This window comes from Bombina bombina, chromosome 5 (assembly GCF_027579735.1).
Source record: "Bombina bombina isolate aBomBom1 chromosome 5, aBomBom1.pri, whole genome shotgun sequence".
In the NCBI taxonomy this organism is placed as follows: domain Eukaryota; kingdom Metazoa; phylum Chordata; class Amphibia; order Anura; family Bombinatoridae; genus Bombina; species Bombina bombina.
Window position 1 is genome coordinate 1,052,623,502 of NC_069503.1, and position 14,566 is coordinate 1,052,638,067.

At 32.6% G+C, this 14,566-nt stretch overlaps 1 protein-coding gene across 3 annotated transcripts in view; it reads left to right on the top strand.

Moving 5' to 3' along the window:
* Positions 1-14,566, top strand: part of COL14A1 (collagen type XIV alpha 1 chain) — a 251,509-nt gene that overhangs the window by 14,853 nt on the left and 222,090 nt on the right. For 2 of the 3 annotated variants that reach the window (XM_053715321.1, XM_053715322.1), the window contains exon 2: positions 8,173-8,289. In XM_053715321.1, the coding sequence (XP_053571296.1) occupies positions 8,202-8,289 (88 nt within the window). In that variant the 5' untranslated portion in view covers positions 8,173-8,201. Of the gene's footprint in view, positions 1-8,172; positions 8,290-13,561; positions 13,679-14,566 lie in introns of all 3 variants that reach the window. The other variant, XM_053715323.1, reaches the window with a different exon arrangement.

A 14,566-nucleotide genomic window follows, 5' to 3' on the forward strand; every position in this document is an offset into this window, starting at 1 on the left:
TCCTTCTACATCTCCCCTTTTCTTTCTTTTTTTTTTTTTTCTCCTAACGGCTTTAATATTCTATGAAGGGAAATTGTAATTTTATGCCTCTAGGATTATGTAGTACTTTTACTGTTAAATAATTTGTTATGGCTTTAAACTATGTATTTTTATGTTGTTACATTTATATCTGTAGCAGAGACTATCATCTTTCCTTTATAACTTAAAGGGACAGTGAAGTCCCAAAAAAACTTTCATGATTCAAATAGGGCATGCAATTTTAAACAACTTTCCAATTTACTTTTATCACCATTTTTGCTTTGTTCTCTTGGTATTCTTAGTTAAGCTAAACCTAGGAGGTTCATATGCTAATTTCTTAGACCTCGAAGGCCACCTGAATGCATTTTTGACCACTAGAGGGTGTTAGTTCATGTGTTTCATATAGATAACATTGAGCTCATGCACGTGAATTTACCAAGGAGCGAGCACTGATTGGCTAAAAAAGTCTGTCAAAAGAACTGAAATAAGGGGGTAGTCTGCAGATGTTTAGATACAAGGTCATTACAGAGGTAAAATGTTTATTATTATTACTGTGTTGGTTATGCAAAACTGGGGAATGGGTAATTAAGGTATTATCTATCTTTTAAAACAACAAAAATTCTAGTGTTGACTCTCCCTTTAAGCCTGAGAATGTTACTTTTTCCTTTAAAGGATGGCAAATCTTCACCTATGTAGTTCTGTACCTTCCTATTAGACTGTACGTGTGTAAATAAATTTTAGGGTAGAGGATAGGAGACACAGATCTATGATTAAGGTGGTGTTTAGCCAAAACGTGTAAGCCTGTGTCTCTTACTCGTGTTTTTATCATGTTACTATGTTTGCACTTTTGATACATTCATATTAAACTACACCGTTTTCTACATCTATGCCCCCAGTTTCTTGGATGATTAAATTAAATTGACAGGCTTTATTAAATATATTGTCGTAACTGTATTTATCCAACAAACATTTAGATATAAAAACTTAGCTAATATAAACATTTTCTTAAAACAATACATACAGTAGTGACAAACATAATACCAGGGAGCTGCCATGCTAAGCATCCTAATAGTATGACCGGGGCTCTGTAAAGAAGAGGAGGTTAGCACGGCTCTCCAGTAAAATGGCTAACTCCATGGGCAGGGCTATGGTTATAACCTGAGTAAGGACTAGGATTATGACAAGGGTTATAGCTAGGTTTAGTGTTCCAACTAATGCTATGGGTAAATTAGAAACATATTAAGCGCTAGGATTAGGACAAGGGTTATGGCTAGGTATAGAGTCCAGCTAATGCTATGGGTAAATTAAAACCAGATTAAGGGCTCGGATTAGGACAAGGGTTATGGCTAGGTTTAGTGTTCCAGCTAATATTATGGGTAAGGCTAGGGTTAGAACGAGAATAAGGGCTATGATTAGAACAAGAGTTATGGCTAGGTTTGTGTTCCAGCGTATGCTATGGGTACATTAGAACCAGATTAAGCGCTAGGATTAGGACAAGGGTAATGGCTAGGTTCAGTGTTCCAGCTAATGCTATTTGTAAAAGGATTAGAACCAGAGTAAAGATTAGGACAAGTATTTTTTGGCTATCTTTAGTGTTCCAGCTAATGTTATGGGTTACACTAGTGTAAGAACCAGAGTAAGGGTAGGATTAGGACAAGGGTTATGGCTAGTTTAGTGTTCCAGCTAATGCTATTGGTAAGGCTAGAGTTAGAACCAGAGTAAGAGCTAGGATTAAGACAAGGGTTATGGCTAGGTTCAGTGTTCCAGCTAATGCTATTTGTAAAAGGATTAGAACCAGAGTAAAGACTAGGATTAGGACAAGGGTTATGGCTAGGTTTAGTTTTCCTGCTAATGCTATGGGTGAGACTAGGATTAGAACCAGAGTTCTAGGACAAGAATTTTTTGGCTAGGTTTAGCGTTCCAGCTAATGTTATGGGTTACACTAGTGTTAGAACCAGAGTAAGGGTAGGATTAGGACACAGGTTATGGCTAGGTTTAGTGTTCCAGCTAATGCTATGGGTGAGACTAGGATTAGAACCAGAGTAAGGGGTGTTAAGTGAACTTAGCACTGTTATAGACAAACCTTTACTCTTAATTTTTCAAGACTCATTATCCTCAGGCATGGCACCCCAGGATTGGCGTAAAGCTGATGTGGTGCCACTCTTCAAAAAGGGAAGCAGGGATGATCCAGGAAGCTATAGACCAGTTAGTCTGACATCAATAGTGGGGAAGATATTTGAAGGGATTATAAGGGATTATATTGATGAGCATATTTGTGTAAACAAGATTATGAGTTCTAATCAGCATGGCTTTAGGAGAAATAGATCATGTCAAACTAATCTAATTAGATTCTACGAAAAAGTAAGTAAAAATATAGATAAAGGGGAATCAGTTGATGTGATATACTTAGATTTTGCAAAGGCATTTGATACAGTGCCACATGAGAGATTAATGCACAAAATTAAGGGACTGGGAATAGCTGAAAATGTTAGTTTATGGATAAATAACTGGATAAAAGATAGGGAGCAACGAGTAGTAGTAAATGGATCATACTCAGATTGGACAAAGGTAATCAGTGGCGTCCCCCAGGGATCAGTACTGGGCCCTGTTCTTTTTAATATTTTTATAAATGACTTGGAGCAAGGATTAAATAGCGACATCTCTATTTTTGCAGATGATGCTAAGTTAAGTAAGGTCATTAGGTCAGAGCAGGACAAACTCTATTTACAAAGGGATTTGCTAAAATTAGAACTATGGGCAAGTGAATGGAAAATGAGATTTAATACGGAAAAATGTAAGGTTCTACATTTTGGAAGTAAAAATAAGCAGGCTACGTATTTTTTAAATGGGACAAGACTTAGCCAAACACAGGAGGAAAGGGATTTGGGAGTAGTAATAGATAACAAGCTAAAGATGAGTGCACAATGCAGGGCAGCGGCTTCAAAGGCTAATAAGATACTAGCATGTATTAAAAGAGACTTTCCAAGGGAGGAAAGCATAATTCTGTCATTATATAAAGCCCTGGTAAGACCTCACCTTGAGTTTGGAGTGCAGTTCTGGGGACCGATTGCTAAAAAAGATATTGCAGAACTAGAAAAAGTTCAGAGAATGGCCACAAAGCTAATAAGGGGATTGGAGAAATTAACCTATGAGGAGAGGCTAGCCAAACTGGGTCTGTTCTCTTTAGAAAAAAAGGCGCTTGAGAGGTGACATGATTACTTTATATAAATATATTCAAGGCCCATATACAGAGATGGCAGAAGCTCTTTTTATTCCAAGAAAATTGTTTCTGACAAGAGGTCATAATTTAAGGTTGGAGGAAAGGAGATTTAATCTCCTGCAACGGAAACGTTTTTTCACTGTAAGAGCAATAAAATTGTGGAACTCATTACCAAAGGAGGTAGTGAATGCCAATACCATAGATACATTTAAAAATAGTCTGGATAAATTTCTGTATATAATCAAAATTCATGGATATGATTGCTAGTATTAAATGGGTCACATTTTAATGGGGTTATTTAAGCTTAACTGGAGCTTTTTGTAAGTATTTTAGATTTGTATAGGTTGAACTCGATGGACTTCAGTCTTTTTTCAACCTTATCTACTATGTTACTATGTTACTATGTATGTTATTAGGAGAAGGGTTATGGCTAGGTTGAGTGTACCATCTAATTTATAGATAAAAGGGTTAGAACCATAGTAAGGACTAGAATTAGGGCAAGGGTAGGCCTATGATTATGACTAAGGTTAAGGTTGTGGTTTGGATTAGGTTTGTGCCGTAACCCAGAATCCTTTGTTAAAGTTTGAAACACTGTTAGTTCAGATGAATTAACAGCCAAAAAATATGATAAAAAGTATGCATTAAGACAGTTAGGAAATCCATGCTGGTGCACAGCTCACACTATTTAATTAACAATCATTAGTTGATAGGGAAAGCTCACATAGCTGATAAGCACATACCCCATAGGGATAAAGCTTTACAAAAATTTAAAGAAAAATTGCTTTATTTAACAATGAATATACATTAAAAAAAGATTAAAGGGACACTGAACCCAAATGTTTTATTTCATGATTCAGATAGAGCATGCCATTTTAAGCAACTTTCTAATTTATCCTATTATCAATTTTTCTTCTTTCTCTTGCTATCTTTATTTGAAAAAGAAGGCATCTAAGCTTTTTATTAGTTCAGACCTCTGGACAGCACTTTTTTATTGGTGGATGAATTTATCCACCAATCAGCAAGAACAACCCAGGTTGCATTTCAAATAAAGATACTAAGAGAATGAAGAACATTTGATAATAGGAGTAAATTAATTAGAAAGTTGCTTAAAATTTCATGCTCTATCTGAATCACAATAGAAACAATTTGGGTTCAGTGTCCCTTTAAGAGCTATTTTAAACTTTTATTGGGTAGGAAATGTATGATGGTAAAATACTCATACTGATGAATTAATACAAATTAGCTGATAGTGCACAGCTCATAGGCAAAACACAGAAGGGACAAATCTTTAAAGGGACAGTACACTGTAAAATTGTTTTTATATTAATGTATTTTCAATGACTTGTTATACCAGCGGCAGAGTATAGAATGTATGAGAAATTGCATTTTCAGGTTTATTTGTGTATACAAAGTAACTGGTTTTGTGCTTTTAAACCTCAGCCTATTACAATGGGTTGAGCTTCAGGTAATATTATATCTCATTATGTTATCACTTTGTGTACACACACTTGCTTCTTTATTTTATATTTATCTGTAAACTAAAGCTCAATGCATAGAGAGAACATTGGAAAAGTATTACCTTTACTGCTGGAACTGTTTATAGTTGTTTGTCCCTCATTGTATCTATGCTTACATTTTAATCCACACAAATTATACCTCATTTTTTCCAGCAGGAAAATACATTTTAGAAAATATTTTTTGTTTGCAGTAATATCATAATACAGTAAAATGCGACTATGTGAAACAGACAAAGTAGACAATAAAATACATATCTTAGTCATTTTCTATGGCGTACATAGTAAATAGCAGCACAGAAGTCATTACTAAATATTTTATACCATACACATATTAGATACGTTTACTGCCAGGTTTTTATTATTACCATGACGATTACTTGATAGCTATAAAGATATGAAACACTGTATTTAAATTGTGGGACCTCAGTCTTTTAAATGTGTGGGTCTTATGATATATAATATTTCTATGGTGAGAAAAAAATAAAGGCCTCAAAAATTGCCAGAATCCCCTAAACAGACAGAGGACCACACATTTGAAAGAGTATGAGCTCTGCTTTCAAATATGGGGTCTTACATTTGTATATGTATTATGGGGCAACATAGGGCATACCATACCCACTTGATGTTTTTCCAAAAGCCTACGGATCTGTCAGGTAATCAATGATGCCGTGGTCAATAGCTGATAGCCACCTATGCATGTGACCCTTTCTTTGTAAGAGGAGCCTTTCCTTTTTCAAACAGGAGTTGCTTATCAAATTCTAGTGCCTATTTTGGGGTGCTAGGGCCCATTTATAACCCAAACACCATAAAAGGCACCTAGAGACATTAGGTATGAGACCCCTCATTTGAAAATAGCTATAAAAAAAAGAGTACAGTGCCCCTTAGACCTGAAAGTAAATTCTGAAACTCAGTGTTTGTTTAAAAACTGTAAGGTTGTCCTCAGTAAAGGGAGACTTTATATGGCTTTACAAACGCAGCCATCTCCTTTTTTTTTTTTTGCTTTTCATTATAATATATTCTGTTTTAGTTTTTTTTTTTCATAGCATCACATCATTTTATACTTGCTTTATACTACTAAATGTTTTTACATTTTTTTAAAGAAAATAAATACACAAATGTTGTATAATTATAGCACTTGTGAGTGTATAGAACAAACAATATTAGGTCTATTCATCCATTCTGCTTCAAGGCCAGATGAGATGGCTACCTAATTATTTTAGAGGAAACTGCCCACTCCTGTTTCTGGGGTCTTGCTGAGAACTGGAAGAAGAAAATGGTTAGCAAGTGGAAAGATCCTCCCATATGAGTTGCTGATTTTCAGCGTTCAGCAGGTACATGCCTTAGAAACTGAAACCCCCACTTGAGTAAATTCTTTGATGAATATCACATGACATGGAGCACACATGGGTTAGATTTACCAAACAGCGGATGCTGCTATCTACCCCCGTACTTTCAGGCTCGCTGGAAATGGAAGCAGCGGTCACCTCTGAGGCGGCGGACAGCAATCAGCCTGATCGGATACGATCGGGTTGATTGACACCCCCTGCTAGCGGATGTGCAGGAGGCGGAATTGCACAAGCATTTCACTAGAAATGCTTGTGCTATGATAAATGCAGACAGTGTATGCTGTTGGCATTTATTGGTATCAGGCGGACATGATCTGCTACAGCTACAGCGGATCATGTCTGCCCGCACATTGGTAAATCTACCCCATAAAGTGCAATTATGCATTGTGAATAGAATAATATTATAGCACACAGAGAAAGTCCAGCACTCACTTACAAGCTCTCAGCTAAGATTAAAAGCAAAAATGGAAGAGTTAGTTACCGCATCTGGCCAAATGGGACAAGCCCAGGTACCACGTCAAAGTCCCTTCCAAAACCAGGGAGCTCTCAATCCAACAAACTGGGAACAAGTGAAGGGTGCACAGGCTTATGTAATCACCCTAGACATATACGAAACATGGAAGGGGACTACACTCTGAGACTGGACTGGGTACACATCCCATTACCTGATTTTATGTTTTATTTTTTTTTATCTATTTGTGCAGGAACCAGAAGGGGGCTGTGGGGCTATGGTCTCTACAGGAATACAAAGGAGTATATTTTCCTTTGAAGTGGTTGCTAGGAGACATCTAAAATAGTTTCAATCCGTTTATTTTCCATGCTCAGTAGAGGACTGCAAACATAATGTGACAGTAAAATGTACATAATATGACAGCTCCCTTATCTCACTAAAGTCAGTGGCTACACTGAGAATTTCTAAGTGCTCATTTTGCAAAAAAAACAAGTACCTTGTTTGCTGTTGTTTTTTTTTTTTAAACAACCCAATCTGTTTCTTTTTATCTTTAAGATTTTTTAGATTTTTTTTTTACTGCTGGAGCACTGTTTCATATCCCTTCAAGTATCTCTCAGGAGCCACAGAGAACTGCTCATCCCAAGCGAAAACTTCCAATGAGCCAACCAGCAGTGCTAGTTGCCCAGCTTGGTCATGTGACTACCGCTGCTGATTTGGTCACCAGCCGTTTACGTTCAGGACCTGCAGAGCTCTGCAGCTCTGGAGTGGGGAATAAACAGTGATCACCTGGCGTGTATAAACATGGGCGCCCCTACGTGTAAATCAAAGTTACATTTATATACTCAAAAAACCTTATTTTAGAAAAACACACAGTCACACATACTATTTTTTATAACCTTGTTTACTACTACTAGCGCTGCGGAATCTGTTGGCGCTCTACAAATAATCGATAATAATAATAATAATAATACTACAAAAATACACATTTTGACACATTTTCTTGTAGAGTTTTCTCCTGTCCTGATGTATACCTAAAATCTGCTGTGTCTGTTGAATAAAACAATATATAATAAGTGCAGAGATTCTTACTGAAAAAGGGTCTACAGTGGGGCTTGCTTTTGAGCAACATCTAAAAACTGCAACATAGCTTAGCACAGGGGTGGAAATAGTTTAGAAGTGAAAGGGTTAAATTACCTTATAATAATTATAAGGATTTTAGATATAAATTTCTGGTGTTTGTTTTCACCTGAGTGGTGCAGAGAACCACTTAGAAAATGTTGGCCGCCAGATGCGTCCTCGTGCTGAAGTTTGTTGATGCCCTGATCTATAGCAATTTTTCCTGATATCTATATATATATGAGATCACAATGTTTGTAATATCCGAGAGTCTTTACTTTTATTTGGCTCTATAAAAAATATTAGTTAATAATCTTTTACAACAGTAGGTATTTAGAATTATTTAAACGCTGAAAACTGATTCATAATGGATAACTAAACATCTACAGAATCCAATAAAATAAGCAGACTCTGTGTTTAAAACAATTAAATAAATATATAATTCTGCAATTGTTAAGCGTGTAGTGTATATTATCATTCATATATTTTTTTTATCACTTTCAGAGTTGGTGACTGAACGCCCAAAAATAAAGATGAAAGTTGGATACAGCTTACAGGCAATGGTATTTTTGTCATTTTTAGCGGTGACAATATTTTTCTCCAGCCATGCACAAAGTCAAGGTAACTGTTGGATTAATTTATTATTTTTTCATATCTTTATACCTAATAAAAAGTATCTGGTGTGCAGATGTAAATACAGTGTTTGTTTACACATTATATAATATTACAGATCTGTCACTGTTAAACTTACTGTGTAAACTGCAAACATGTCTGTTCCTAATATGTGCCATAGTTTACTGTTTTAATGTTTGATCTTTAACAGTTTATGACGTTATTAATAATGGTGAAAAAGTCCAATGTGTAAATCCTAGACTTTCCTATCTATTTGGATAAATATTATATCAATAAGAACAATTTTATTGTAACAGTATAGATTATCCATACAGTCTTATATCTTATCATTTTTATATAATTTATCAAAGAAAATATTTATGTCATATAATCCTTTCAATGTACCAAAGGGCTTGGTTGCCTCGGCCAGTCAGAAGCTTTATAAAATTCTTATTTCTTTACAGCGTTTGTGTATTTCCAGACAAGTTCTGGTTCGTTCTCTAAGAAAAGTAAATCAGATTGTATTCCACTTAAACATTTTGCACAAATATTAAGGTATTTTATTGTATGGTTGATTTTTGTCGTAGTTTTTAATCATCTGGCTAAATAAATTTTCAATAGCAAAACCACCAAATCCAATGAATAAATTACAATTAATAGAATTTAACAGTAATAAAATAAATTATATTTAGTTGGTGTAATAATATAAGAAAAATTTGAAGGTTGTTTTAGCCATAATACAGCAAAACTAAGCTGTAAATCAAAATATCCCAACATCTGTAAAATCCACAGTCTGTAAATCATAAATGTGAATATAATTTAAATATCACACGAATGTATATAGTTTCTAAATACAGAATTGTTTACATCCCTAAAATATAAATAAATAAAGATGGATTGATAGATAGATAGATAGATAGATAGATAGATATGCTAGATATTAAACTGTAAATTGCTTTACAGGCTTATATCTAAAACATTAAGGGCCAGATTACAAGTGGAGGGCTATTTAACGTGGCTACTTGAGTGTTAACTGCGCTAGCAGTCAGCTTTTTGCGCACGTCAGGTTGTGCTTGTATTACAAGTTGAAAATAAAAAATTATAGCTTGAGTAGTAACTCAATGCACATTAGAAGCTGAACTTACAATAATGTGCGTAAAATATCCTATTCCCCCAAAGAAGTCAATGGAGCAAAAAAGTGAGAAAAAAAACACCCCAGAGGAAAAAAAGCACCCTGGGTAGAGCTAGCCCCCAATCAGCAGGCACTACCCAGATGCCTAACCATAAATGGGATGGCTCCTAAGCTTACATTCCTGCTTTTTTCAAATAAAGATACCAAGAGAACAAAGAAAAATTGATAATAGGAGTACATTAGAAAGTTGATTAATATTGCATGCTCTATCTGAATTATGAAAGAAAGAAAAAATTGGGTTTCATATTCCTTTAACTTGGTGACTATGTAGTCTTTGAATGGCCTTATATGATACTTATTGCATATAACTATAAAACAAATTATGAAAGAGATCTCAAGAATATTAAACAAATAATTAATAAATTAATTATAAGAATTTCAGGTGTTAATCTTTCTAAAATGAAATAATTTTCCCAGGACACATTCCTTAAAGTGGCACTGAACCCACATTTTTCTTTCATGATTCAGATAGAGCATGCAATTCTAAGTAACTTTCTAATTTACTCCTATTATCAATTTTTCTTTATTCTCTTGATAGCTTTATTTGAAAAGCAAGAATGTAAGTTTAGAAGCCGGCCCATTTTTGGTTCACAACCTGGGTTGTTTTGCTGATTGGTGGATAAATGCATCCACCATTAAACAAGTGATGTCCAGGGTCTGAACCAACAATTGATGTCCAGGGTCTGAACCAAAAATTCATTGGCTCCTTAGCTTAGATGCCTTCTTTTTCAAATAAAGATAGCAAGAGAACGAAGAAAAAATTATAATAGGCGTAAATTATAAAGTTTCTTAAAATTGCATGCTCTGTCTGAACCATGAAAGAAAAAAAAATTGGGTTTAGTATCCCTTTAAATAACAGAAGTTTGATTTGTCATACCTAGTGTACAGTAAGGTTTGAGTTAATACTATGGAACTCAAGTCTTGAGTTCTACTAGAAAGGAAAAAAATAATTATCCTAAATATACTCATACTTTATTTTTCTGTTCATAGACCCTAAAAGTACTTGTTTAGAGAGTATAGTTGATACATTCAGTATCATTTTACACACTATATTTCCACCTCTATATATGAAACCTTGAAGAGAATTAAATAAGACAAGTTTACACATGTTAGAATCCCATTTTTATGAAGTAGCCCAGCCAAGGAATGTCTCAAAAAATCTATTTATTGCTTTGTTAAGACCAAAAGATCTGCAAACTAGGTAAAATGAATATTATTTTTGGGTGAGGCTTTCATTTCTTTTGGCATAGAAACAAGGCTACTTCATGCACAAAAAGAGTTCTGAATTTATTAAGTTTTAGTGATTTTTTTTAATTTTAACAGTAGAAATGTTCCGATAACTTGTTTGAAATTGAAGGAGCCTTTGGCAAAATTTGGTAATTCAAGTACCTAATTAGCAATGCAAATATATATAGCTAAATGATTAAATGCATATTGTTTGTGGTTAATTAGTTATGCTTAACAGTAAATAATTATTCAATTGCTATGTTATGGCTTCTTTAAACTGATTAAACAGCTTGTTAACTCATAGAGAAGGTTAATGTTAATGTTGATCAAATTTGCTTTCCTTCCGTTTGTACATCTATCTATCTACAGATATATATATATATATATATATATATATATATATATATATATATATATATATATATATATATAAAACAAAATTTTTATTGTTTGGCTGAATGTTTTCCAAAAGGTAATTGAAAAGCCAACTGGACACTCACTTTTCAATCTGGGACATGACCAATTTTCTGAATAATAAGCAAATTAATCAAAATAGCATATATGGTAAAACATCTTTGCTTTGAAGTAATGGATAGTTATCTTATTTAACACAACAGCACATTTTAAAATACTTATGTAAATCTTACAATCTTTGTTAATTTAAATGTAAAAATGTTTTTTTTTCCACAGCTTTATTGAATGTTTTATTTTTCCATTCAAATTGTCCATTGACACTTTTTCCAGTGTAAAATGTTTATTTCTCTATTTTTTAAAAATAATTTGATTTAGAAAAGAAAGTTTTTTTTCCAGCTTTTATTTTTATTTTAATCAAAAGAAATTAGGTTTCATTCCGCAGACATTAAGTGCTCACAGACATAGCGATACAAAAGAACAGGTTGGTAAATTCATCTGAGAACATATTTATTGCCTGATATGTGTAGATTTGTGTCGTAGTTGTTTGTTGTACATGTGCCAATGTGCGGTTTACATAACTAGATGCAATAAAATACATTTTTAAAGAGTGGCTATAAATTCAAATAATGGGTGAAACATTTTATGAAAAAATTAAAAAGAATCACATTTAATATTATTGTATTAAAAAAGATAAAATATATTTATAAACTGCAAAATTTCACATTTAAATCATTTTTGACGGAATTATGTTAAAATTTTAGACTTTTTAATAAAGCTAATATTTATACATAAACAACCATCTAGCTATGTTATGCAGTTGGCACATCTTTATTCTTTGAGGACATATAACTGTTTATGTAAAATGGTCTTCCTACAAGTGGATGGTTGAATAAATGTATTTGGATATGGGTTGTCTTTTTGGTGGTGGTTTTGTTTGTATTTTTATGTGAATTATCTAATTTTTTTACATTTACATTTTCTTAATATTTGCATATTGTTTTTAATATATAATATATAAGTCATTTTTTTTTTAACCTTGCAAATAAAGAATGGAAAGTATGTAGCTTCATTAACAAGCTATATCAATGCTATACCTCAGGGTTATCAAGAACTGATTGATTATTTCCTCAAGCAATCAGTATCACCTAAAGTAAAAACTTAAAGTTATATACAATTACTACTGCTGATCTGAAGTTCTTAGTAATAGTGTTGCTAATATAAAGATTACATTCTATACATTCCTGTTTAAACTTGCCTATAGTTTCATGAAGCCAGTGTGAGTTGTAACCTTTGCAAAAGTTTGTAAATGCTACAAGTAATCATTAATCTATGTCCAAAAATAACAACGATAATGATATATATCAATTGTTGTTATTATCAGACTTGTAATCTATGTTTTAATTTTAAATTAAATAAAATAAAAAATTCTTATTTAGAATAACCAAAAACCTAAAAGAATAATATTTATGTACTTTTTAAGAACTTCTTTCAATTACTTTTTTTCTATGTTAAATTTAGAAATTTAAATTATAACATCCAATAATATATAATAAATATAACTTACTCCGCCATTACAACTCATAATGAAGAACCATGGGAATGGCCCCTGTGAAGTCATAAAAATATGCATATGTTTATTTCTATTTTTTATATGTAATTATTAAAACAAAAAAAAAAGAAAATAAACAAAATAAGTAAAATAAATAAAAAAAACGTATATACATAATTTCTGTGTTATTTTGTTAATTATATGTTGCTGAAGCAATACTTTGCATTATTTGTATTTGTTTATTCCTTCTTGTATCTTAGTTTTATCATAATGCATATACATAATTTTGCCCTTTTCATCTTGAAATTTATTATAGTACATTTGTATAGCACATACATGCATAATTTGCCTACGTTGCTCAGATCTAAAATATTATTGGTAACCTTATATTTCCTTCTAATTTATTTTTGAGAAATAAGACCATCTTGCACATTTTTATGACTGCACAGAATTCATTCCCTGTTATGTAGATTTCACCGGCATGAATCTAAAAAATAGTATCACCTACGGAATAATAATTATTGAGTATTTTATGTAAATAATATTAACATGGTAGGAGTTCAGTATGCAATTAGGAAAAGCTCCTTTTTTAAAAAAAAAAACTTGTAAAGTAATTTCGGGATTTGTCAATCTTTTTTAACCTTTGTTATCTATGTTGCTTGCATAAATGCTAACCTCTTTCTAACATGACTTGTCTTGTTCTAATATAAATTTAATAGCATCTATACTTGGTGTGACATGCAAGATCGTAACCTTTGTAATTGATTGTCAAAACTATGGGTGCCGTTATAGATAACAAAATGTATATTTGGGCTATGGGTTGTATATGTGTCTGAGTTTTGTTAAACAATAAACATTGTTTCACATTACAAAACCATGATTTCTGTTCACTTTTGTAGTGACTTCTCCAACCAGGCTGAGGTTTCATGTTGTATCTCATGACAGTGTACAAATATCATGGAAATCATCCAAAGATAAAGTTGAAGGATATAAACTGCTTATCACACCTAAATCAGGCAAGTGAATGTTTAATTCATGTTCATCTTGGTACTGCTTAAATCTGAATTGTTGAAATAATATATGTTTGTTAAAAAAAAAATAGATGCTAAGTTCAAATGAAAAGCCAAATGTTATTATTTGCTGTAAGAAATATTTTAGATTCCTACCAATAAAAAATAACTATTATAATATAATCTGTGTACAGGTAGAAACTGTTTACATAAAGAATCACAGAGGTACTAGCAGAAAGCTTTAAAATGTGTTTTTATATATTAGGAAATAGACAGGTAAAGATTTTTTAGTTACCATGGTGATTTGGCACTTGGTATATTTTAAGCCTGGGACTAACACACTGCTGTCTGTCAAAGTGACTCATTTACATCAAGCTCTAGATTGAGGCACTAGAAGTAGTACTTTACAACATTTTCAAAGAGCAACTTTACACTGTTTGTTCATTTTACATAACAGAGTACATTCATGGGTGCATTTCATTTGGGTATTCATGCAAAGTATGAACATCAAATATAACTTAAAATGTATGACCATTACACTGAAATGTTTACAAGAATACACAATATTTTTGGTAGTTTGCATTATTTGCAATAATACTCTATGAGGCTTCAAACCCATACTAGTACCCAATATACATTTACAAATACTGAACATTTATCCTGATATATTGAAAGTTTATTTGAATAGTAAAATATTCCTTCCACATATAGCTTCCTTACACTGAGAGCTGAATGTTCTCCACAAAAATATAGTCAGATAAGTATTTTTTTTAAATAGGACACATATTAATGATACTAAACATAGTAATATCATATTACTATGTTTAGTATCATTAATAGAATGTTATTGAACGTAGAATTATTGTGTGGTTCATCCAATATATTATGATTTAC